General features: G+C 54.0%; 2 protein-coding genes across 2 annotated transcripts in view; both read left to right on the top strand.

The window, feature by feature from the left end:
- The first annotated feature begins 8,511 nt into the window (after nucleotides 1-8,511).
- CARD8 (caspase recruitment domain family member 8) lies at nucleotides 8,512-19,405 on the top strand. Its single transcript, XM_075718929.1, has 9 exons — nucleotides 8,512-8,770; nucleotides 9,321-9,423; nucleotides 10,864-11,008; nucleotides 11,092-11,153; nucleotides 11,237-11,457; nucleotides 13,359-13,618; nucleotides 14,234-14,359; nucleotides 16,439-16,596; nucleotides 19,114-19,405. The coding sequence occupies exons 1-9, from the start codon at nucleotides 8,512-8,514 to the stop codon at nucleotides 19,403-19,405; spliced, it is 1,626 nt and encodes a 541-aa protein (XP_075575044.1).
- A 2,657-nt stretch (nucleotides 19,406-22,062) lies between these two features.
- The window catches only part of POLE (DNA polymerase epsilon, catalytic subunit), a 31,279-nt gene continuing 28,313 nt past the window's right edge, over nucleotides 22,063-25,028 (top strand). The window contains exons 1-6 of the mRNA XM_075718928.1: nucleotides 22,063-22,332; nucleotides 22,508-22,588; nucleotides 22,664-22,708; nucleotides 22,857-22,949; nucleotides 23,536-23,690; nucleotides 24,602-24,743. Of these exons, the coding sequence (XP_075575043.1) occupies nucleotides 22,063-22,332; nucleotides 22,508-22,588; nucleotides 22,664-22,708; nucleotides 22,857-22,949; nucleotides 23,536-23,690; nucleotides 24,602-24,743 (786 nt within the window). The remainder of the gene's footprint in view (nucleotides 22,333-22,507; nucleotides 22,589-22,663; nucleotides 22,709-22,856; nucleotides 22,950-23,535; nucleotides 23,691-24,601; nucleotides 24,744-25,028) is intronic.

Below are 25,028 nucleotides of genomic sequence, written 5' to 3'. Positions count from 1 at the left end.
AACAGAAAAAACAGGAAAACAATCCAACAAGAGAAATTTGGAAAACAATCCAGGGCTACTCACCCCAAGCACTTCCACTGCACAGCAGTAAAACTGCAATATTGTAACATCAAGTTTTCACTGCAGGTGAGGGATATAAAACCAGAAGAAGGACCATGCAGCTCAGCCCAGATGTCTACCTCTCTGACAGTGGCCAACAGCACTTGCGTGCCACGACCAGGCAAGAACAAGGCAGGCATATGGTGACACTTCAGCCCACATTTCTTGCCAGATTCAGGTATCCCATACACAGATCAGGATCCAGAGCTTGCACCATTTTTGAGAGACAGCACAGTACTGACAGTGCTATTATTAGCACTGTATTTACCTCTGCTTGCTGCTGAGCCCCAGGCTCCTATTTTAATTGAATGCTCTGCTGTGACTCCAAAATCTTTTCCAAGTGGTAATGTGGTAAGTACATAAGTATATAGTATGTTGTAGGTATAATTAGTATTTTTCCCCAAGCATTACCCTGTGTTTATTGAAACACGGTCATTTTATCACCTGGCCACCAAGGTCCACCATATCCAGCTGTAACATTTCACAGTCAGCATTTGTTTTGCTGCTGTGAATAATTCAGTATTGCCTGCCTAGAAATCTGGCACATGTCTGAGCACTGAGCCATGCCCAGTGACATGGGCATCTCCCAGACATACCAGTTTGCAATCCAAGCTAGCTGCAGCTGGGGATGTCAGCTGGAGATCTCTCCCTGTGGAGCACTGAGGATGGACACACTCATGACACTATTCACAGCGTCCCCTCGGCCATGATTCACCTGCTGTGGAAAGGGTCCCTGGTGCACATGGACACTGGCTGCCCCTGTTGCCTCTCCTGGCTCTTCCAGATCCCCTTGCTGAAATTCTGCCTGTGCCCTCACCTTTTTACAGACATCATCCTGACCTGAGTTGACCCTTGCCTGCTGGACCTGGCCAAGTCAGCCCTGGGTGCCACTGGAGGGAGAAGGGGGGAGAGAGGGCTGCTTCTCATCCCCTTCCCACTTGCCCAGCACAAGTCCCCACCCCTGGCCCACTGCTGGCTCCCACAGCCCCCCAACCAGACTCTCTTGAGAAGGGGGTCCTGCCACCTCCCAGGGCAGCTCCGTCCCCTCCCCACCCCACTGAACCCCTCCTCTCAAGCCCTGACCCCACATCTCACCTCGCCTCGCCTCCCCTCCCCGCATCTTCTCCCATCTCCTCTCCTCAGTGATGTGGGGGCTCCCACTGTCAGCAAGAAGAAAACTGATGTAACCTCCTTGCACAAGAGGTTGGTGGGTGAGAGGCCAGAGAAGGCAGGGGCTGTGGCGCCAACTCACTGCTTGCTCCCAGAGAAGGGAGCCTGCACTGGGGCTGGACCATGGGCCCATGACACCTGAGGATGGAGGAGCCAAAGATGGTGGAGCAGCTGCCAGCTCCTGAGGATCCTGGTTGTGGCTACCAGAACAAGAAACATCTCAACCTCTGCGTCTTACAATCCCAGATCCTCAAGGCTTTGCAGGGGCACAGCCCCTAGTCCTCGCATGCTGAGACCTCACCAGCTGCCACAATGCATCTAGGTCTGAGAGAGACCTTCTTCTCCTATGGGCAGGAGAAGAAAGTCAGTGGAGGCACCTATACTCAGAGATACCATCCCAACAGACACTTGGAGTTTTAGGAAGGTCCCTGATGTCTGTCAATAATGGCCTTTTTCTACCACACTTACTGCTCAGGTGAGTGATTCTGGCCAGTTGTTGCACATGGCTGGTTTTCCATCTGAACTCTTTACTCCGGACAGAATTGATCTTCAAAAACAACAAAGCAAAACTTTCCTATTTGTCAGCCTGGACACACGCTGCCCCATGCTCCTCAGTTCCTCACCTACCAACATGCAGTGCCATGCATGCCAGGCATGCCAGGGAACAGAGGACACATGGCAGCATCACATCTCCTGGAAGACTTGCTTGTCTGCATGCAGCCTTGCCTGCTCTGCAGAGCAAGGAGGACCGTGTGCCTTTTCTAGCCAGCGAGATCTGGCTCCACAGGCTGTGTCCCCTGAGCAGGAGCACAAGAGGAGTGGGCAGCTGGAGGCTCAGAGCATCTGGTGGCACTCTCCATGCTTGCAGGGAAGAGCTGGCTCTGACTCTGGTCCCTGCTGAGGAAAAAAACCAACCCTTGATCCTAAACCATACCCTATCTACCACAGAGCTGCCTCCTTGCCAATTCTCCGTACATGCAAAATATTGTCTCTAATTCAAGGCTCAGCAGGAACCATGGAGCAGTCCCAGCAGCAGACCCGTTTCAGACACACCCTACAAACAAAGTGAAGCACAGACCCCACCACAGCGTCTCCAGCACATCCTGCAAAGCACAGCCCGTCCTGCAGGGCAGCCTGGGCTCTAGTCTTTGGGCGCAAGGCACCTCCCCTGCCCACTGAGTCCTGAACTTCAGCGGGACACAGAGCCCTTGTTTCCCATCCACCTCCTCACCCCATGCAATGGTACCCAGCAGCAGACCCCATCTCCCAGCCCCACCATCGCACCACACATTGCCCTGTGTGGCTCGATCCCAGCCAGGTACATGTGCACCCTGACCCACGACATACTGTCCTACTGTGTCACCAGTCCCACGCACCAGACTCACACTCCTGGTGTCCTAAAACAAGGGCTGCCTGTTTCTCTTACTTTTTGGGGGATTTTCTCTAGTTCAACTCTCACGGTGATTGCCAGAACCATGTGGTGGGCCACCACCCTCCACCAGGTCCTCCCACACCTGGCGCAGCAATGTTAGAAAGATTTAAGAGCACTGACTCCATGTCCCCCTGGTCCCTGATGAGTACACCCAGACTGTCCTCCTCTGTCATCTCCTGAAGGTCAGCTCCTGTTTCATTCACTCTTGGTTGCCCCATTCAAAGCCTCATGCCCCACTTCTCCATCTCTGCTCAGTGGGGCACCTCCAGCCACCAGTGATGCTTCTCACCTCTGCCTCCTCAGCAAGTTTCAGCAGTATCTGCTGCTTTGTGGGCAGATGCCATTAATAAAAGTACATAAGGTGGATCCCAAGAGTCCCTGCAGCCCACCAGCCAGCATGCCTGCCTCCACTCCAGTACCCTCCTGGCCCCCAGGAGTGCCTGGCATGACCACAAGTACCCTGCCATGCCTTCCCAGCCCTGCCAGGGACCAGGCTTCAGCCCAGAGGCCCAACAGCACCCTCCCCCACCTGACCTCCTTCCCTCCCCAAAAGCAGCCAGTCTCCATGGGCCACCCATTTGGAGCAGTCCCGGTCCATCCCAGCACAGCCTGGCAGAACAGGAGCTGGCACAGACCCTGCAGTGCACAGACCACGCTCCCCATGGCACAAATGGTGGTGGTGAGACAGCATTTGGGCTCCAGTTGTTGTCTGAGCACAGCCACCGTGTCATGCAGCCCACAGGCACCTTTGTGCGGTCTCCACCACCCTGCAGAAAGTGACTCCACCAAAAACCAAGGCGTCTGCTGGCACAAAGTCCTGCTGACAGTCCAAGCTGCCCACAGCCTCCCTCTCTGCCCGCCCAGGGGTCCATCCTCCACCCGCTACACCACCCTAGGCACAGCCAAGCTGCCACAGCCCACGACCACGAAGAGCAACTCCCCAGTTTAGCATCAGGAGCTCCAGTTCCCTGCAAAGTCTGGCTCAGCAGAGTCAAACTGTCCCATCTCCAGGACAAGCTGGGCTCTGCTGCCAAGGAAAGCAGGTCTCTCCTCTGGACATGGGTCTCTGGGCACAGACCAGGTGTGGCTGGAGCACTGAGGGTCCCAAGGCTCTTCCCCACGCCCCATGGACCATGTAGTGCGCTCTGTGTTATCAAGGCAGCAGCCCTGCTCTGACCCCGAGGAAGTGCACAGGGTTCACCTGCCACAAGAAAAGCCTGGAAAGAGCCAGCGGGAAGACAACCAAGTCACACAAAAGAAAGCATGACAGGGGACAATGTTTTTAGGGCAGGGAGAACTTGTATTTTTAAAATAATTTGGGGGTGAAAATAGATGGGTGTCCATCCAGAAGCTATGATTTTTTCAGGAATTTCACTACAAATGATGAACACAGGGCCCCCACACTCCCCCCAGCCCTGGCTCCCAGTGCTTGCACAGACTGGCCTCCAAGCATGGGGTGACTAACTGGGGGGAAACACCCACATTAGTATAACGGCCTCCAGTCCCTCCACCTTGAGGATGCTGCACCCACAACACCGTCACACTGCTCACAGGGATGTGCTGTGCACCGCTGCCCATCCCCTGCCCATGCAGCAGATGAGCCAAACTCAGGGGGCTGGTGCACAGGAACCCCCTTATCTCCTCTCCCCAGCACCCCAACCTCCCCTTTACCTCTCCAGCTCTTCACTCCCTTTTTTCCCCCTGGACAGCTCTCCAGACAGTTCCCCCTTCCCTCTGCCCAACCCTCCTGCTCCCAGTTTCCTGCCATTTCCATACCCATCCTGACCCTGCTGCCTGGCCCCCACTCCTGGGGGCTGCTGACACCCAGCAACTCTGACACCATCAGATTCCCACATGTCCCCTCCTGCTCCTTCCACCACCTTGCCTCCCCAGGAGACCCCAGCCCCTGCCCACTCCTCAGCACACCCCTCCTTGCCAAACCTTTACCTCTCCAGCTGCTTCCTGGTGGGGACCGAGATTTGCTTCACACCCACCTGGAGCAAACAGTGGGTTTGGCTTTGCCAGGTAATTTGCTTTCGGATGGCCCCAAGAAACAGAAGCAAAATTCACACTGCAAAACGTGGAGAGCAGCTCACAGCCCCGCCGACGGGCTGCATGACCCTGTCTCACCGAGGACGGGGAGGGACACGTCCTGGCACACTTTACGCTGTCACCTCGTTACCAGGAGTTTGTGTCAGCGGCAGCACAGAGAGCTACAAAGCTGCCGTTTAATGTGCCCTGCTGGCTCCCAAAGAAGCACAGCGGGAACACTGTGTCAGACTACAATTAGCCACAATTGTTTTACTGACTGCTGCTTCAGCAATTTATAAGCTCCAGGTTAAAGGCTCATTCGGCAGTGTTGTCATTGCCACCCCTCCAAACACGCCCTCTTCAAGCTGGATTGGTAATATTCTGAACTTAATAATTAAACATAAGATTTGGTTCAGATCTCAAAGGTACACCAATAAAAAGCACAAACGCTGAAAATTCTCCCCAGGTGCAGACTGCTTGATGCAAAAATCAAAACATTTCACAACACAGAAGAGTTTTAATTCTCAATTGCTCTATTACAGGCAGCCAAGTCCTCCTCTTGCTGGCTATTGCTGCCAGTTCACTATTGCATAGGAGAAAACCGTGTTCCCTACAGAAGCTGCAAGCAGTGCAAAAGGAGTTTATCACAGCAATGTATTCCAAGACTAAGAGCTAAAGCACACCACCACCAAATTTCAGTTTCCATCCACCCTACTTGGAATTGGATGTTCCCACTCAAAGGAGACCGTGCAGTTACCCACACTTTTTCTAATACCATTTCCCCACGCACTCATGCAAAGGCAGATTTGCATCTGCTTGGACTGTCTGCCTTTTGCCAGTCCCCCAGCTGCTGGTCTGTGAAACCAGGGCTGTTTGCCCAGGTGGGATTACAGACCCCCAAAACAGGGACAAACAAATTTGGAGGACATGCTGTGGGGTGGACAGGGACCCCAAAACCGGGTGTTCAGGAGAAAAGCGGCTTTTCCCCGACAGCAATCGCAGCCCGTTTTTTTGCTGCTTCGATTTCTTAAGCAATTGCTGCATCTCAAGAGAGATACGAAAACAAGCGGCACTCCCGCACCGCTGCGGCGGCCACCTCTCCCCCGGCCCCGGCCTTGCCGGCATCTCCCACTGCAGAGGAGCCTCCGGGTCCGGTGCAGCGTCCCGCCGCCTCCGCGCCCCCGGTATCCCCGCGCCTTAGGGGGGCAGCGGCGGTTCCCACCGCCCGATCCCCCCGACCGGGGGTGCGGATGCGGTCCCGGGCAGGCTGCGGGCAGCGGCCCCACACCGGGAGCCCTCCCCCCGCTCCACCACCCCCAGGATGACCCCCAGGAGGGGGCCCCGCCACCCCCCGCGCTTACCTGGGCAGCAGCAGCGGGTGCCGGCGCGGCGGGCAGGAGCGCGGCCGCCCCCGGGCGTGGCGGGGCGGGGCGGAGCGGAGCGGGGCGTCCGCCCTCCCGGGACACGGCACCAGCAGCGGGGAGCGGAGCGCGGGGGTTCCCGCCGGCCCTTCCCACTCCCAGGGCACACGTGGCGTGGGTGGCCACGCTGGCGCCAGCCACGCAAAGAGGCATTTTTGCTCCCGTTCAATCAAGCAGAGCTGAGCATCGCCGACTGCAACCAGGGTTATTCCTGCCTTCTTGGAAATAAGCTGTCCCGTCCTTTCCCAGGTCACTTGTTTTACATTTTCCTTCTGGATTCACATTTCTGTGCGCCCCCCCTCCTGCCTGCCTGGGACGTTTCTGTTCTCCCCAGTAAACTATTTTCCTTCTCCATCATACCCTGTTTGGCAGAGTGTCAGCATCTCTGTGTGCCTTTTCTCATTGCATGCCCCAAATATGTCCTTTATTTTCCCTCTATGACTTTTGAGACCACCCTGGATACAAAGGAAGGTTTTTCTTCCCCAGATACAGATTGTCTTGGATCACTGCTGTCTTACACCGTGATTATACACCTCCCTGAGGTTGTCCAGGTGGTTCACTGCCCTCTGATACACAGCTTTAGTTCCTTGCTCCGTGCTCCAAATGAGACAAGAGGATTAACTGGGCTGTTCAGCTGCGGTTTTCACTGCTGCTAAAAAAACTACCCACGGATAGAGCCTGCAGACATGGGAGCTCCAGGGAGCACATGCCTCCACAGAGAGACTGTGGATCCTTGTGGAGCTGCCTCAGTTTTAAGGCAGGAGATATGACACCAAGTCCACTGGGTATGTCTGCAGGCAGTGGAGCAGGAGCATCCCTGCACTTGGTGCTGTGCCTAGCTGGGGCACGGTGCAGAGCTCATCCCACAGGGTGTGGTACTGCTGGCAGCAGGGACCTGTGGCAGCCACTGTCCACCTCCATTTCCCTACCTGGCACATGGGATTTTTGACCTGTGGAAAACCACTCCCATGCAGCTACCAACCAAACAGCAAGGATTGGGCCTTGGAAGGAGTCGATAAATCACTTTGCAGGGAATTATCCCAACAGTAAGATCTGTTGGCAGGCCACGGGTGGTCAGGCTTGGCTGAGACAACAAGCATACAAGATTTGGGGCTGTTGCACTGCACCTTGCGCAGCTGAGCACATTGCTCCAGGGGAGGGATGGAGAGACAGCAGAAGCACTGTGGGGCTGCTGCTGCGCCAGGAACAGTGGGAGATGCAGCTCTGCCTGCAATGTGGTGACTCGGCTAGGACAAGGACCCATGATGGCAGGGTGTGTGGGCAGCCTCAGCCCTGAGGGATGGCTGTGGTTCTCCCTTTCCCATAAATACTGCACAGCTGCTGGGCATGCCCCTGTCATTGCGGTCTCTTGGAGTGCAACCCTGGGCTCTGGGCACTGACTCCATCACCCTGATGCTGCTCCAACGTTGGGAAATGTCCTCGTTCCCCCTCTGCCAGGGCAGAGGGAGCCCTGCATGCTGCCAGCAGATCCTGCCCCTCCTGCCTGGCTCCTGGGCTGCCCCAGGCACCCTGGGGTGTATGGCAGGGTGCTCAGCCATCCTGGAGCTGCTGGTGGGGGCAGTGGGTGCTATGGGGCAGGGGCTGCGGGTCTGCCCCGAGGAAGACAGTAGTGCCTCACTGGGGGGCTGACAGGGCCATGCCAGCAGCTGCTCACCTTGCTGCCTACCCTCAGCTCCCTGCCAGCTCTGCAGGGGTCAGGGAGACAACAACCCACAGCCCTGCACCTCCCACCACCCCCAAATTAATCCCCACACACATGCCACTGAAGCAGGGATGGGGACATGCTGGACCCCCATGCAGTCTGGGGCAGGCAGAGCCACATCCTGCCCAGCCTGGGCACACACAAGGCTGGCAGGGAAGGGAGGGCAGGGATGTGCTGAGGAGAGGGTGAAGGGCAGGTGCTGAGGTGACCCCATAACACAGCAGGGCACCCCCAGACCTGCTTTCCAGGTTGGATCCAAGCCTCTGCTGCACTGTTCCCTTGGGAAAAAGCTCTGCCCTTGCCTGCCCTGCCCTCCCCAGGGAAGGAAATCCAGGAAGAGGAGCTGGGTGGGGGAGAAGGGGAAAGGGAAGGTAACAAGGGAGAGAGGTGGTGCAAATGGAGCAGCCCAGGGGAGAAATCCTGGGGCAGGCAGGGAAAAAAGCCCAGTGCAGGCAGGGAGAGAGCCCATGCGGGCAGGAGAGAAAGCCCAATGCAAGCAGGGAAGAAATCCGGGTGCAGGCCAGGGCCATGGGCAGGAGGAGGAGCACTCAGCTGAGGCATGAAGGTGCTTTCGGTTTCTTGGGAAGTGACGGAGCCGGAGCCTCGGATCTTCTGGGATGGCTGAAAGAGATGCCATGGCAGAGCAGCAGCTCGCAGCCGACAGCCCCGGCGAGTTCTCCATCTTCATTAAGACTGTGAGGGGCAAAACATTTGCAGTGCCAGTGTCTCTGGATGACACTGTGTGGGAGCTTAAGGTCAAGCTGAATGCACAAGACTCCTCCCTGACCCCTGAAACAGGAAGGCTACTCTACAATAGCAGACAGATGGAGGACGACCTGAACCTGCGACACTATGAAATCACACCCAACTGCTTTTTGTACCATACACTAATATGTAAGTGCATGGTGGAGTGCGGGAGGATCTGCCTGGAGATGGGAGAGGGGGAGTGAGTGCAGATACAGGGTGTCTCCTGAGGAGGGACCCTGGCCAGGAGTGCAGGCAGGAGCCTCTGCAGGCAGGAGGGAAGGGGCAAGGTGGCTGCAGCTGCGTGTGCACCAGGGAGCTGCCAGAGCACACTTGCACCGGAAGGCAAGGAAGGCGAGGGCCCAGGGATGCACCTATGCAGGAAGAAGGCAGGAGGGAGAGGAAAGACTCTGCTTCTGGAAACTGAGCAAGAAATCTGCTCTCTGCATGGCAGTGGGGAGGGATGGGGAGGTGGAGGCTGGGAGCATGTTCTCAGCCCCACAGTGCCCTGCCCTCCTGGGACAGGAAGCTGGGTGGGATTCCTGGTGCCTGGCAGCTCAGTGCAAGTGGGCACAAGCTGGCAGGAAGAGGTTTCATAGCAAAGGCATGAAGAAGAGGGAGAGGACAGGCAGAGGATGGGATACTCCTCTGGACATGACCTGGGTCCTGAGCTCTCCCCTGCTTTGTGTTGCTGTTGCAGTGCGAGGTGGTGGTGGAGCTGTCAAGCCTGGATTTTCAGGTAAGGTCATGCCCTGGTCCTCACTGACAACCTGGTGCAGCAGGGCTGGTGGAGTTGCACAGTGGTGAGCGTAGGACCTCAACTTACTACATGGTGGTGAGCATGACCCTGCAACAGTTCACGGAGGAGGATGTGGAAGTTGTGGTAGATGTGGTAGCATGTGGTGGTACATGAGGGGACCAGTGCAGCTAATGGGATCGGGAAGGTTGGGTGAAGGCTGCTTGAGGATGGCTTCTTCTCCCAAACATGAGGCAAAAATGACAATGTCTTCCTGTTGTTCCAGTCATAGACTTAGCCCTAATGAAGAATAGTGCAGGCCCTCACAAATCCCTGACAGATGAGGCCTCGGGGAGTGCAAAGGTGAGGTCTTGCAGGGCACGATGCAGGAGGCTGGGGTGCTTGAGTGAGGAGCACCATGGGGCTGGGGAGGAAGGCACGGCTGCAGCACATGGGCTCACAGCCAGCCCTGCAGATGGGGGGGTCCAGTGCTGCCCATCGCCACCGTAGCAGCATGCCGGGTGGCAGGAGCTGGTGGGTTTTGCCCTCGGTCCCAGGAGAGTGATCTCACCCTGCCAGCAGGCCATGCAGGCACAGCTCCCACACCAGCCTGTTCCCGCCCTGCAGGAGCATGGAGCAGGGCCAGCACTACACCTGGCGCTGGGGATGTTGTTGCTCATGCTCCCAGAATACCTGTCCTCCTACCTCCAGCAGGCAAGTACAGCTGGAGGAGAGAAATATAGCTTGTGAGTGCTTTCCCCTATGTTCCTCTCTGCAGAAGAGCTATCACTGGCTGAACCTGGGCTCACTACCGCAGAGAAACTGCTGGCGCTGCATGGGGGAGGTAAGGGCTTTGCCTGTCCTGGCAGGGCACTGTTGCACCCAAAGGAAATGGCACAGCAGGGATCCTGGGACTGACCCTGGCTATCACCTGGGAGGTTGGCTGTGCCTTCAAAACCTGTTATGCACAGCGATTCTTCATCCTCTGGAAGAGTCGAGTTCCTTTTGCTACACTAACTCAGCATGCGCTACCCCAGTTTTTAAACTCGTGGGAAGACAAATTCCACTTGCTTGCATCCCAAATTTATTCTCACTGCTAAATGTTTCATCTGCCTGTGGCCACTGTCCTCTCTGCTGATACACCATGGCAGAGAGGGAACAGCCCAGGTTTTAGTCACAAGAAAGTTAGCAGCCAACATTTCTCTCTCAGGAAACAGAAACTTTCCTATCTGGAATTCCCATTTGTAAAATACATCCTAAAAATCAGTGGGTGAAACATGTAGTTTGGAGCTCTGGGAGCTGCTCTGTGTGTCCACCCATTATCTTTCCTACCAATGCATGGGGGATGCATGGACTAACCGATGGCTTCCCCACCCCAGTGGCATCTACCCAGGTAGGGCTAATGCATTCAGTCCTCTTTGCTGTGCCTGTGTACCAGATTTCTCTTGGGCACTGCTACAGGGACCCATGAGCCTCAGACGTAGCCAGTGCTTGTTTTGGATCACAGGGCAAATGAGTTGCCAGTCAATGATTTTTCTGGGCTCTTCACTGAGGAAAGTGATGCCTTTCTGGGCACCAGGCAGCAGCTGCTGATCCCCTGCTGCTGCTTGCAAGGCTCTGAGCTCCCACACCAAGCTGCATCATGCTTCACTGTAAATCCCAGCACGCCTCCTACAAGCAGCACCCAATGCGCAACACCCCATTCAGTCTCAAACTGGCCATACTTGTGTTGCAGTCTCTTCCAGAAGTGACACCGGAGATAACCCAAGACTTTTTGGAGTACCACACCGTGTACCGGTAAGAGCTGTTGGGAGAAGTGGGAGCTGCTTCCAAAAGCCCTATCCCAGGTGGCATGACCCTGTTGTCCCTCCCACCTGCAGTGCTCACCTCCCTGGTGCAGGCATCTTCCAGTGCTCCATCACAGGCCTCAGCTTTGAGGTGAAGTTGGCAGTGACCGTCACCTACAGATATGCCACCTGGACCAGGCACCTGAGCGAGGCTGACCAGAAAACATGGGTGCCTGCCGGACCCCTCTTCCACATCGAGGTGCAGCCCGGGGTCATGCAGGCAGTGCATCTCCCTCACTTCATCTGCCTGGCAGGTACAGCAGCCACAGGGACCTGGGTCTCCCAAGCCACCATCCCTGGGGATGTCTCTGGCTCCTTGGAGACCTCTCTCCAGCCAGGGCCAAATTCTGTCTTCCCTCCAAGGTCACCTGTACTGCCTTGTATTTCTCTGCTTTGCTTTGGCATTCTTCATCCTTCTCTCACTTTCTGTCAAGCCTTTGCAGTGGTCCCTTCCCCAGCTCCTGCTCCACACCACCAACCCCTCCTCACCCACCCTCTCCTCCCAGCTGCTGTGATGACCTCCAGGCCATAACCCCAGCCCAGCTGCAGATCAGGCCCCGAGCTCCCCTGGAGAGTTTCTCAGCTCTTTGCATCTATGGCAGCTGTGGATGGCAACGGCCATCCCTGCCCTGCTACACCAGGACAGGAGCCGGCTGGCTGCACCCACCCACAGGCTGGACCACCCCGGGGTGGGATGCAATAGGTGAAGGCTGGCCCAGGCAGAAGAATAAGTGGGATGAAATTGTCCATTTTAACCCAGGCAACATGAGGAGCCACATGGCTTGGATCTGGGTCCTCTTCCCTGCAGTGCTCTTAATGAGTCATTGTTAATGAGCAGAGATGAGTGTCAGCATCCACAGCTGGGCTGTAGAGTGAGCAGAGGAGTCCCAGTCTGGTGTGCTGGGGGGCCCTGACGCAGGCACTGGGTGTGCTGGCCAAGGAACTCTTCCTGGCAAATCCGTATCCTCTTCTGAAACAGAGCATGCTGCAAAAGGAGTTTCTAGTTGTGTGGCTCCATCTCCCGTCCAGGGCTTGGCAAGTACAGCTGTGTTAGCTGAAAAGTGGCTTTACACACTCTTCACTGACACAGCTGTGCTAAGCAAAATGCTGTAATTGTATTAATCTGTCAGGTTAATAGCAAAGTGTGCTCCAGAGATAATCTGGGTGACTGGGCATCAGCAGAGCTCTCTGACCCAGTCATCCCTAGCAGTGTCACCTCGGGATGTTCAGGCTGCTCTGGTGGTCAAAAACTAGAGTGGCTTGTCATGCAGAGACCATCTGTCTTCCTGGTATGTGGTGGTGTGGCGCTTGTATGCAGGATGGTGCACGGGTGCAGTCTGACAATTTTCATGGTTCCAAGCTGCCACCTTCATATTTGCAGTTTTCTGAGCCCACAGGAAGACTGCCAAAGTCCTGCAACTCCCTGTCCTGGTTTTGGCTGGGATAGAGTTAATTTTCTTCCTAGTAGCAGGCATAGTGCTGTGTTTTGGATTTAGTAGGAGAAGAATGTTGATAACACGCTGATGTTTTTAGTTGTTGCTAAGTACTGCTTATACTAGTCAAGGACTTTTCAGCTTCCCATGCTCTGCCAGGTACACAAGAAACTGGGAGGGGACACAGCCAGAATAGTTGATCCAAACTGACCAAAGGGCTATTCCATACCATATGATGTCATGCTCAGTATATAAACTGGGGGGGGTTGGCCAGGGAGCAGCGATCACTGCTCGGGAACTGTCTGGGTATCGGTCGGCAGGTGGTGAGCAATTGCATTGTGCATCACTTGCTTTGTATATTATTATTACTATTATTATATTGTTATTATTATCATTACTATTGTACTTTATTTCAATTATTAAACCGTTCTTATCTCAACCCAGGAGAGTTTCTCACTCTTACTCCTCCAATTCTCTCCCCCATCCCATCAGGGTAGGGGGAGTGAGCGAGCAGCTGCATGGTGCTTAGTTGCTGGCTGGGGCTAAACCACGACACTCCCTGCCAAACCCCAAAAGCCCAGGGCACACATGGGACCTAAGCATGTCATCGTGTGTGGGCGCATGTCTCCTTTCTGCTGCTAAAGCCTTAAAGAGACAGAGGCAGGCAGAGAGGGTGCCAGGACAACTAAACAGAACCTTGTTGCCTTCGCTGTCTCTTGCAGAAGATGTAAACACCAGCCTGTGCTCCATTGCGCATTTTAAATCTGGGAAGCTGACCCTGGAGAGACCAACCAGACTGACAGCTTTCTCTGCTGTCCTGGAGAATCCCAGCTTCTCACTGCTTGGGGTGCTTTGGAGGAGGTTACGTTCAACCTTAAATTCACTCCCTATGCACTCCATGGTGCTGATCTTCCAGCAGCTCAGTGCTGCAGATACAACTCTTCACCTCTACCTGATCCCAGATGACAACTCTGTGAAGCAGGTAAGACAGAGGGAGCTTGACCGGGTTAAAAAAGGATGACATCTGGGGTGGCTGCAGTAGCAGGAACTGGATTTGATAAGCAGAGATGCCTCCCAGTTTTTCTGCCACCAGCCTCTGATTCACACATGGTCCTGTGCCCTCATCTCCCACTGCAGGACAGCATCCTTGCTCCTGCCTCCCCTACTCTCCTCTTTCACAGGTGTCTCCAGGAATCACCCTCTGTGTTTTTGGCTCAGACAGCATGTCCTAGCATGAGTGAAGCCATGGCACAGGATGCTCTGCAACACGGAGCAGATGTAGGACTTGCTGACCACTGCCAGGCACAGCAATAGGTAGCTGCATACCAGCCGTTCTCTTGTTGTGTGCAAGCCCTTACTGTCTTTTACAGAGTGATGGTGCATTACCCTGCCAATTTTCCTGCCTGCACAAGGTAGGTTCCTGCCTGCACCAAGTGGGAGCTGCCTGGCCCCTGAAGCACAGCACTGCCTGTAATACACACTCAGTGGTCTGTTGTGACTGGGCTGGTCTCCTCTTTTCTTGACTTTCTGAAGTCTACCTCCAGTTCACGGCTCTTTTTTTTTTTCCTCTCTCAAAAGAGATGCTTGGTGTTTACAGGCCATTGAAAAACAAGAAATGGATTGGAATTCAAAGTTTATTCCCAAGCCTCCTCCATTCAACCCTCTGTTCTTCAGCTGCATTTACCATCTGACCAGTACAAATTCTGTGGTGATAATGCCTGAAGTAAGTGGGATTGTTCCCCTTTTTTTTCCTGCAGTGAAATAGAAAATACAAGTCTCTGTCTTCAGCCATCTTCTGCTACCAGAATCTGTCTTACTAGGTCTCAGAGCCAGAGGTGCAGGGAGCCGTACTGATTACAAGTGGCAATGGTATTTCACGATACACATCCCCAGAAAGAGCATGGAGCACACCCCAAAGCCCTAAAGGGGCTGCTTTTTTTTTTCCTTATGGCAGAAATCATAATGTGGGACTTGTTGGACTTACCATAGCTGCATATCAAGAAGGAATTTCAGAGGTGTTGACTCAGATGTGGTCCCAAGTCCTTCATCTTCATCTCCTCTGCAGTGAGTTTTCTTCAGCTCAGAAGCAGGACTGGAGAGAGGCTTTCTCTCTGTGCCATGATGTGACATGACTTCTTTCTCTATTGAAACTCTGTTTGAGGATTTCTGATTTTGGGCACCATGCCCTGTGGCAATCAGATTGCAAGTCTGGGAAAATCTGGGAAGATTTGGCCATTTAGTCCTTGTGGTTACTTGTTTTATACAGGAGTTTGTGACATCCTGAGAGCAGCTGATGACAGTCCCATGGCACCTTCATGTCTGGTTATGAAAATCTCCTTTCATGGGCCTGCACTGCACCATAATCATGAAAAGGGAATCAGAGAAACTTATGTTGAATGGGACCTCAGGAGGTCTCTGGTCCAACCTCTTGCTCAAAGCATGCGAGTTTTAAAGATAGATCAAGGTGCTCAAGGCCATGTCTGGTCAAGTTTGAATATCTCCAAGGATGGAGATACCACAGGCTCTCTGAGTTTCTAGTCCAGTGTTGTAACACCCTGATTGTGGGTTTTTTCCCCTATTATCTCATTTCCCCTATTACCATTTCCCTTGCTGCAGCCTGTGCCTGTTGCGTCTTGTCTCATCACTGTGCACCTCCAGGAGGCTGGCTCTGTCTTTTCTTTAGTCCCCCTTCACATAGTTAAAGACAGAGACTAGTTCTCCCCATGACTTTCTCTTCTCCATGTCAAACAAACCCAATTGCCTCTGCCTCTGCTTGCACATCATGCACTCCAGCCTGGAGCTGGCCTTGCTCCAGGATGTCCATCTCTTTCTTGTACTGGGAAGCCCCAAACGGGACCCAGTGCCCAGATGTTGTCTCACAAGTACTGAACAGAGGGAAGGAATCCCTGACCTAACTGTGCTGGCTATGGTCTTGCTAATATAGTCCAGGATGCAGCCAGCCTTTGCTGCCAGGGCACACTGCTGACTCCTGTTCAACTTGCATGCCTACCAGGACTCCCAAGTCCTTCCCCGCAAAGCTGCTTACTGTGTCCACCCAGTGCCCAGGCTCTTGTCTGGTGTGGGGATATTCCAACCCAGACACAGGACTCTGCATTTGCTTTTGCCAAATTTCGTGAGCTTCCTGCCAGCTAAGTTCTCCAACCTTTCCAGGTTCCTCTGAATGGCACCCCTCCCCTCCAGCTTATTCATCATTCCCCCTTGCAGCTACAACCCTGCTACTGAGCTGAGCACAGCTCCAAACAGCCAGGGCCTTCAGCTTAACTGAGAGACAGTCTTAAACCTGTGAACCACGAGGTAGGGTTTGGTTTTCGCACTTCCTGGAATGACCAGGTAGTAACTGGGCACTCTGCCTTGAAGAGCAGTTGTAAAGATGACAGAGCCAAGCTCTCGGCAGTGTCAGGTAAAAGCGGTAAAATCCTAAGTTGCAACCTGGGAAGATCAGGAAAAATTTTATCACTCAGTGGAGATGCAGCCATCAGAGAAGGTTAGAAGGTGGTAAATCTCTGCTCTTTGAGGTTTTCAGTACTCAGCTAGACAAAGGCCCGGCTGAGCAGATCTAGACTTGGCATTGGTCCGTCTTTGAGAGGTAGGTCAGATAAGACTCTCCAGAGGTCCCTTCCAACCAAAATTTGTGATATTAGCAGCACAGCAGAGCCCTGACATGTGCATCTTCCTCTGTCTTTCCTCTTGCTGGTACAGCCAGGAAACACAGGATGATGTATGTGAATCCATTGCAGCTCCCCATGGTGAGAGAGACTCAACTTGTTTCTTACCTTTACAGGCACACTTGCCATTTTGCTACAAGAGTCCAAAGGAACAGCAGCTCTTTGTCGAGATCTACATTGGGAACATGGCAGAGGAAATTGGGCTCCTTATGACAGACACACGCAATGACACTGTGGTCTGGAGGGCACTACTGAGATCAGGTAGGAACAGCAGGTCCATCTAGGGGATTAATAAAAGCAGAGGCGCACCACTCAAGCAGACCTCACACATTTTGTGGTCACAGGGAAAGCAAACCCTGCATATGCAACAATTGGCCACTGACGAATAGGGACCTGAAAGCACACCCATATGCCAGTAGACCAGAGCTTCCAATTTAATGTGGAGTTCAGATGCTGTGGTTTAAGACAGCATGGCAGCACTATCTCTGTTCTCTTGGCTACTGTTTGCATAGCAATCTGACTTATTTTTAAAGGTCCATTAATGTAATGAACACTCATGGATGTGCTAGTGCAACCACTGTGTGATGTGGAGGAGGTAAGGAGAATACCAAACTTTTAGTGAAAATCAACATCTTAAAAAACTACATGTTCCACTCTTCTAGATTTGCTGGGTGTGACACCAGTGTGTGAAAAAACACCCAGAACGCACAAGACTGGGGCAAGGCCTGATGGACCAGAGCCTGCCTTCACCGTGCATCACAGCAGCATCATGAACATGGCGCACAGCAAGCCTGTTGATGGTGTGGGGACTGCTCTCTCGTGGCATCAAGAGACCATTGCTTACAACTATCCTGCTTTAGGGCTGACCGTACTGACTTGGGTCCCATGCAGAAATTCAGTCAGGACAGCAGATGATGGAGTAGGGTTAGTGATGGCAGGTGCCCAGACTCATGTTTGTGTGTCCTCTGGGAGGACAGAGGCGAACCCAGCTACAGAGCAGCAGGTTCCTAATCTTCACACCTCCAGTTGGCTCAGCAGCCACCACGCATGCCATTAACTTCACGTAGCAACACCCACCCATGGGGTCCCCTGTGGGAAAGCTCAGCAGAGGAGCTGCGGGCAGCATCATCTCATGGGCACAGGGTATGGTACTGCTCAGTGTGCCTTGAGACCCCTTCTCTGTAAGTCTAATCCAGCACCCCCTAAAAGTAACACCTACAACCAAGCAGAGCCCAGAGCCTTTTATTGAGTTCCCCACAGATAGGCAGGAACAGTAGGAGGAATGGCTAACAGCTTTGTATAGGATTAGGCTACTCAGGAAGATGCCGTGGAAGATTAGGCACCGTCATTTCAGTGATGGCATATTCAGTGATCTCTCTCCTTTCTCTCTGGTTTGCCACCTTTGCGGACAGACATGCTATTGTTAGAATGAGCTGCAGCTAGCACAGTTCACAGTCCGTAAATAATATTTCATTGGAGTTCTAGTAAGTGGTACAGCTGTTGCATCCCATACAGCCAGCTTCGGGGCTGATGGCCCCTGTGTCAAATAAGAGTTTTCCACAGCAGTGATGCCCCTGGGAAGGAGCCTGCAACCAGGCATTGGCAGAGGGGATGGCAGGGCCACCTTTACAGCAGCTCCAGGAGTTTCTGAAGAAGGGGCTTTGCTTTCCACTTGCTTCAAATACAGTGTACAGTGACAACAACATGCTGCCCAGCTGTTTTGCAGGTGTTATCCCAGCCTAATTTCTCCAGGGCCACAACACTTCATCATTAGCTCTTGCATCTCGTCTTATGAATGAAAGGCAAGATCCAAGAGGACACCCAAGCAGCTAAGCCACAGGTTGAGGCAGATAGGCCTGTCTCAGACAGACACGAATTTGGACATTTCAGCATTATTCTTTTTCCTTGCCATGCATGTGGAGTCACCACACTGGCCAACAACCTGCCCGAGAGCACCAGGGGAGTAGGGTGGCAGACAAAAGCAAGGACAGGACAAGGGGTAATGGTTTTTAACTGAAAGAGGGAAGGTTTAGATTGGACATAAGGAAGAAATTTTTTATGCTGAGGTTGGTGAGACACTGGAACAGGTTGCCCAGTGAAGTTGTGGATGCCCCATCATTGGAAGTGTTCAAGGTCAGGATGGATGGGGCTTTGAGCAACCTGATCTGGTGAAAGATGACCCTGCCCATGGCAGGGGTGTTGGGCTAGGTGATCTTTAAAGGTGTCTTCCAACCCAAACCATCCTGTGATTCTACAAGGAGATGCCCATCTGGGTGCCTATTTCAGCCTCACGTAGGAGGACTAGGTGGAGGCTTGGGAGGAGAAGGCAGGCACTGCTGCCCACTGCACTGACCCACAGCTTGCTCAGCACCCCGCTGGTGTTGGCTGCCTTTCCAGGCTCTGTTTCTTCACAAACCACTTGCAACCCTGCAAGATTTCAGAGCTTTGAGTGACCTGTGCTCTGAGTTAGGAGCTCTTCACCTTCCAGGGCCAGGGGCAGGACAGTGACTTCACACCCAGACACTGTAAGAATCCCAGAGAGGACAGTTGCCAGCACCTGATGGGGCCTGCTGGCCAACCTTACCTCCTCCAGCTCTGACTTCACATTCCCAACCCCTTCCTTGCCCTGCCTCCAGTGCTCTCACTGCTGGTGCAGCAGGTGCCCATCCTTTTTGGTGGAGGGATGGAGACATGTGGCTGTGGGACAGGGAGCACAGCCATGGTGTCCACTGGCTTAGGATGCCACGTACTGCAGCATGGCACTCAGCTGCGACTGCCTGGCCTCATGCAGCACAATAACATGGGCTTGGTGTCTGCTAGGTGCAACCTTCATGAAGAAGCACAAGACCAAGCTTTGCTCCAGGATGAGGCAGCTCTCCGCCGTTCTGCTACACTTACGGGATGCAAACGTCATCAACAGTGATGAAGAAGAGGAGGTACAAGGTCAAGATACCTGTCAAAGGAGGAACCGAGTTTTGCTGGAGCTAGCTGAGAAGAAAGGGCTGGAGGCTCAGGAGCAGCTCTACAAGATCCTCAAGATGAAAGACCCGTACCTCATCGCAGACCTGGAGAAGTCCAGCTAGGCCTGGGAAAGCAGACTGCTTTTGCTCCCATTGCTCAGCTTACGGGAGCATCAGAAGGGCAGTCAGGTTTACCAGCACCTGAATCCTGACCTTTCAATGCAAAATCCACAGTGCAAAGCAACAGTAAGCCTTCTGAACTGCCCGGTCTCAGGCCTGCCTTGCTTGGCTGACTCGGTTGCCAGAAGTGGACGACCAGTGTCATGCCAGCCACTGGTGAGAAGCTGCTAGAACAAGACACTTTGGTTCCCAATCCAGTGCCAATACCTTGGACCTGTCTTCCTCCCTGAGACAGGGCTTCTGCCTCTCCAGAAGCTCCAGGCAGCTGCGAGCAGAGATGCTCCCATCACAACAGGTACCTCCAGCTCAGCCTCTCTGTCCTCAGTGTCCATGGGCACCTCTTGCGGCTGGAAGAGGGGAACTGCTTTACCATGCAGAGCTGTCTGCAAAGGCTTGTTCTCATGCACAAGCCACAGCAAGCCATAGATGTTGATGTGAACCCATATCAACATCAAACCTTCCCCTCATTTCCTTCCTTTCCTTCCAGCCTAGTTTACCCAAATGACCAAAATTCACTGAAGGAGCAAACAAGCATCCTGACCTCAGCTGCAGCCAGGTGAAGGAGCCCCTCCCAAAGAAGCCACGAAAAATAGCAAAGATAAGAAATAGAGGTTCATGCATCTTCAGGGAAAGTCTGACTCAATAGCAGCCACTTTATGTTCAAAAGAAAGCCAGCAGATTATTTTTAAATCACATTCTTCGCATCCATAAAGTCAGTTCCTTTCTGGATCATGTGAATGGCTTCACTGATGGCATCCTCCTGCTGTTGAACACGGCAGTCAGGGCAGGAGCAGTCTGAAGAAGAGATTTTTTGGTTCAAGCTCAGGTGAAATTCAGACTTGCCTAACTTGGAGACAGCAACTTTTGGAAACTCCAAGGAGCTTCTAGGGAGGGTTGAGTGAAATGGTCCCCACCACACACTCCATGGATTTGTGGGGTAGAAATGAGACTGCTGCCTTAAGTATTGCTTTATATTTATTCCTTCTCTTGAGCACCTGGAGAGCACATCACTGCTGAAACATACTATAAGAGTGTGTCTCTGCTCCGTTAAGGGTCAAGGACCTTCAGTGCAACCAATAATATGAAAAGGAGAAGCTGGGAACAAGACCATGCAGGGAAACAGACCTGACTACCAGATGACAAGGGAGGCAGTGAAGGGAACCAGGCGTCACCGCTCGCACTAATTCATGGGCTATCCAGAAACCACACTGGTGCTGACCCTTCCAGGATGATCAGCCTGGGCTTTGCAACTGCTGAGTGTGTGAACCAGGGGGACCCCGGACACGGGCTGGGCGGGGTGTGGGAATGGACCTGTGGGGATGGGAAGGGGAACCAGGAGAAACAAAGCAGGGGGAAGCAGAAAGGGGTATAAAAGGGGCCACTCAGGTATAAACTGGGAAGTGTTTGGCTGAGCCCTGTGCCTGGTCACCACAGTCTGCCCTATCTTTTCATATTTTCTTATTAAATGTTTTCTTAACTATTTCTCTGCATCATCTCGCACTCCATACGAGTGTATGCTGCAAGGACCGAGTACCAGCTACTGGTGAGGCCTGTGTGTCAAGGGATTTTGTGTCACCTACTGGAGTGAGTGGCGTCCCAGTGCAGCTACTGAAGTGAGTGGGGGTCTTTAACCTCCAGCCATGGGGTGGGAATGGTGTGCCCAAACTAGCTACTGGGGGGGACCTGTGTGAGGCAAATGAGGGGCTCGGTGCAGCTGGAGCTGGACTGCGTGTCACAGCCTGTGTGTCTGGTGGGGGGCAAGAGTATCCCCTCCAAACCAGGTATGTGGGGGGTGTGCCTGTGCGTTCACCAGCAAAATTCAAGCTGGACTGGCTGGTGAGTCAAGGACCCATGGGGTGTGTCCGAGGGCTGGGGTGCTGGGCAGACATAGGGGCCATGCCGCTGCTTGGGGGACCCACGAGTGTGTGTGTGCCTGCCCTAGTGACGTCTGCCACCCTAGAGGACGGGACGGGGCTGGTGTGCCATGCGGGTCCTGTGCTTGGGTGCTGATGACGGTAGTGCCTTGCCTGTAGCCGTCTGTTTGTCCTGTGCCTGCGTGTCCATGCGTGTGTCTCTGGGACATGTGCTCAGCTTCGCTGCTGTCTGAATCCACAAAGGGGAAAGCGGCATCCACGTCCTCCAGCCTCGGCAGGGACCCCGGGGCCCCAGACTCCAGCGGCCGGGCAGAGGGATCTCGGCGGGGGGTGCCGGACGCGGCCACGCCGTTATGTCTCTGCGCACACGCACGGTGTGCTGGACTGCTCTTCCACCTCTCTGCCCGTGGGAGAAATCGTCAGTCGTGCCTCAGCCGACCAAAGGGTATTCAGTTTTGCAGGACCGGGCAGCAGGCTGCCCTCGCTGCAGACGCGCAGCATCCACTTTGCCCGAGCCGCCGAGGAGGCCCCGCCCACCCGGTCTGCCGACTGGGCCAGGGCGCTCCACCCGCCATTGGTGGGAGGTGCCCGCGGGGGAAGTGGGTCTGCTCTCTGATTGGTGCTCTCGCCGCGTAGGCGGGACGGAGGGGGCTTCTCTCTCGCGGGAAGCGGGCGTAGCGCGGGAAATTTTTTCCGCGGTAGCGGGCCTGGCTGCGGAAGGAGGGGATGGCGCTGCAGGGCGGCGGGCGGCGCGCCCACTTGGGCAGCGGCAGAGGAGACCCCGAGGGAGCGCGGTGGGGGCGGCGGACAGGTGGGCCCGGGGGGCAGGCGGCGGGGGCTGACGGCGCGGCGTTTGGCCGGGACGATGGCGCCGCGCTGTCAGCTCTCAAGCGCCTGGAGCGATCGCAGCGCACGGACCGGCTGGATGCGCTGTTCGGCTTCGAGCGGCCAATGGAGCCCGGCGAGCGGACGGGCTGGCTCATCAACATGCATCCGGTACGGACCGGCGGGGCGGGGGGCGAGCAGCCAACCAATGGGGCACGGGGGGGGGGGTCCCACGGGTAGGCCCCGGTAGGCCCGGGGAGGGGGGGTCCCATGGAGGGGCCCCTGTAGGCCCGGGGGGGGGTGTTTCTCGGAGGGACCCCGCTGAGTCCATGGTGCCCGTGGGCAGACGGAGGTGCTGGACGAGGACCGACGATCGGTGAGTGCTGTGGACTACTACTTCATCCAGGAGGACGGGAGCCGCTTCAAGGTGGGTCCCCACAGGGACTGGGCAGGGTGCAGGGTCCCACGAGGGGACCTGCCACTGTAACCTGTCCTCTCCTAGGTGGCCCTGCCCTACAAGCCCTACTTCTACATTGCTACCCAGAAGGTGAGGAGTAGACCCTGGGAGGGCTGAGATCCCCAGGGCAGGGGACAGCAAGTCCCTGGGGAGCTTGAGGCCTCCTGGGCATCCTGCTTTGGGACAGTCTTCTCCCAAGGGATGGAGCTGTGTGCTCAGCCCCAGGACCTCTTGGCAGGGCTGTGAGCGAGAAGTCTCCTCCTTCCTCTCCAAGAAGTTCCAAGGGAAGATTGCAAAGCTGGAAACTGTCCCCAAAGAAGACCTGGACCTGGTCTGTATTCTTCTGCACTCTGTGCTCTTGAGTAGTGTTCTTTTTTTTGGACCTTGCACAGCTCTAGTGAAGTAGGAAGGGACTGAGTAGTGAAGGGAAACAGCATGCTTGACTTCAATCTCCTAGTGTTGCTTGTGGTGCCTTATCAGAAACAGGTTAGTTATGGCTAATTGCTTATCGGTAGTAATTACACTCCTCTCCTTGAGCACATCAGCTATTTCACAGTGTGTTCAAGATGTTTAATTGCAGGAATTAAAGAATGATTGGGGGAGGAGAGGGTACTGTGGGAGGGGGATGCTGCTCATGCTTGACCTGCTCTTCTTCCTCTTCCCTGGTTGAATCCTGCTCATGGTCCTGCCTGCATGGGCAGCAGGGCTGGCTGGGCCCTTGCTGTGCAGCTGTTGTGCTCTTCCCTGGTGTGCACACCAGAGTCTCTTGCTGGTGCTTGACTCTCCCACGCCTTGGCACCTCTTTTTTGGCTAATTCCACCTGCATCAGTCTAGCCTGCCTTCCCCACCCTCTCTTTATGGTGGCTGTCCTTCAGTACTCATCCCCCCTGAGCTGGTGTTGTCTTGCTGCTTTGCAGCCAAACCACTTGGTGGGCCTGAAGAGGAACTATATCAAGTTGTCCTTCAACACGGTGGATGACTTGGTGAAGGTGCGGAAGGAGATCTTTCCTGCTGTGAGGAAAAACAGAGAGAGAGACCAGGCGAGCGATGTCTACACAGCTATGCTGTCAAGGTGGGAGCTCTTCTTAGGGTGGCCGGTCGGTCTCTCGTGTTAATAATTAGGCTCCCTTGATTATTTCTTAGCTGTTCTCAGAGAGGAGCTGTCCTGCCTGGGGTCTGACGCCAGCTATGCCTCTCTGCCCCCCATCTCCGAGGTGGTTCTTCCAGCTCAGTGCTGCACATCAAGAGGCCACAGAGCCTCTGCAGTGTGATGTGCTGTGTTGTTACCTCTGCTGGTGAAATAGGTTGCCTGTCCCCTGAAAAAGGATACTGAGAGTCACTGGGCAACCTTACTTCTAGCTGTGACTAAAGGGGAAAAAAAGCCCAACAAACATTTTCTTATCTGTATAAAAAGCCAGGCACTTGTTTACAAGATTGGAAACACAGTTGCAGATAGAAAAAAAAAAAAAGAAAATTTGTTTTTAAAGTCAACCAGAATATACACATGAAAAATTCACTCCTTTCTTTGGTTTCCTGGCCCTGAAGTCTGATTTCAGTTGAAATTGAGGAAGAAGAATCAAGCGAGATGAGTGCTTCCTGCTCACCTGGAAGGCATACTGTCCCTGTTCAAAGTGCTTCGCAGGTTGCCTCATTATGCTTGGACTTGTTACCATACTTATAAATCCAATGCTATTAAGAACCATTCATTATACAGGCATGTGTGGGTTTTGTCTGCCTGTACCTCTGAGCAAGCACAACTCACAAGCATGAGAAAAGGTGAATTTAGACAGGAGTGACCAGACTGTGCATGCTGTTCATCCTAGGGACGCCTCTGCATGCAGAGGGTAATTACATGGTGGAGAAGCATTTCTTGTTCTCTCCTCTCCTGTCACTGACTCCTGCCACCACGTGGCTGTCCCTTGCAGCTGAGCATGCAGATATGTGCCCTCAGGTAAGGCAGGTGCTTTGCTCTGCTCCTTGCAGCGCTCTGAGCGGAGGCAGCCTGAGCACAGATGAGGAAGGGGCCTCTAGAAAGGTTGCCAACCAGATGGACAACATTGTGGATATGCGGGAGTACGATGTGCCCTACCATGTTCGCCTGTCCATTGACCTGAAGATCCACGTGGTGAGTAAGGAATAGGGAAGCTGGAAGAGCTTTGTTTTCCTGCTGCCGTACTCCTGAAGTGCAGGCAGGGCAGAAATGTTTTGTCTCCAGGACCTTTGCAAAGGTGTTGGTGATGATGAGTTCATGTGTAAAGCTTAGTCCTGTACTGCTGGGCCTTCTCCTTAGTTAATGACCTGCAGAAAAGTTAAATGATTGGTGCACAGCCACAGTTGAAGTCTTTCTTCTGAGCTGCATTTAGTTCGCACAGCTGTGTCCCCAGCAGCCGAACAGAAGTGATGCAACGAG

The sequence above is a fragment of the Pelecanus crispus genome, chromosome 11 (assembly GCF_030463565.1).
Source record: "Pelecanus crispus isolate bPelCri1 chromosome 11, bPelCri1.pri, whole genome shotgun sequence".
Taxonomy (NCBI): Eukaryota; Metazoa; Chordata; class Aves; order Pelecaniformes; family Pelecanidae; genus Pelecanus; species Pelecanus crispus.
The sequence above is the reverse complement of the archived record's forward strand: the minus strand, read 5'-3'. Positions and strand labels throughout refer to the sequence as shown.

Coding starts and splice junctions, on each gene's coding strand:
- CARD8 (XM_075718929.1), top strand. CDS start 8,512: ATGGCAGAGCAGCAGCTCGCAGCCGACAGCCCCGGCGAGTTCTCCATC. Junction 13,619..14,233: donor ATGACAACTCTGTGAAGCAG/GTAAGACAGAGG, acceptor TGGTGTTTACAG/GCCATTGAAAAACAAGAAAT. Junction 14,360..16,438: donor CTGTGGTGATAATGCCTGAA/GTAAGTGGGATT, acceptor TTACCTTTACAG/GCACACTTGCCATTTTGCTA.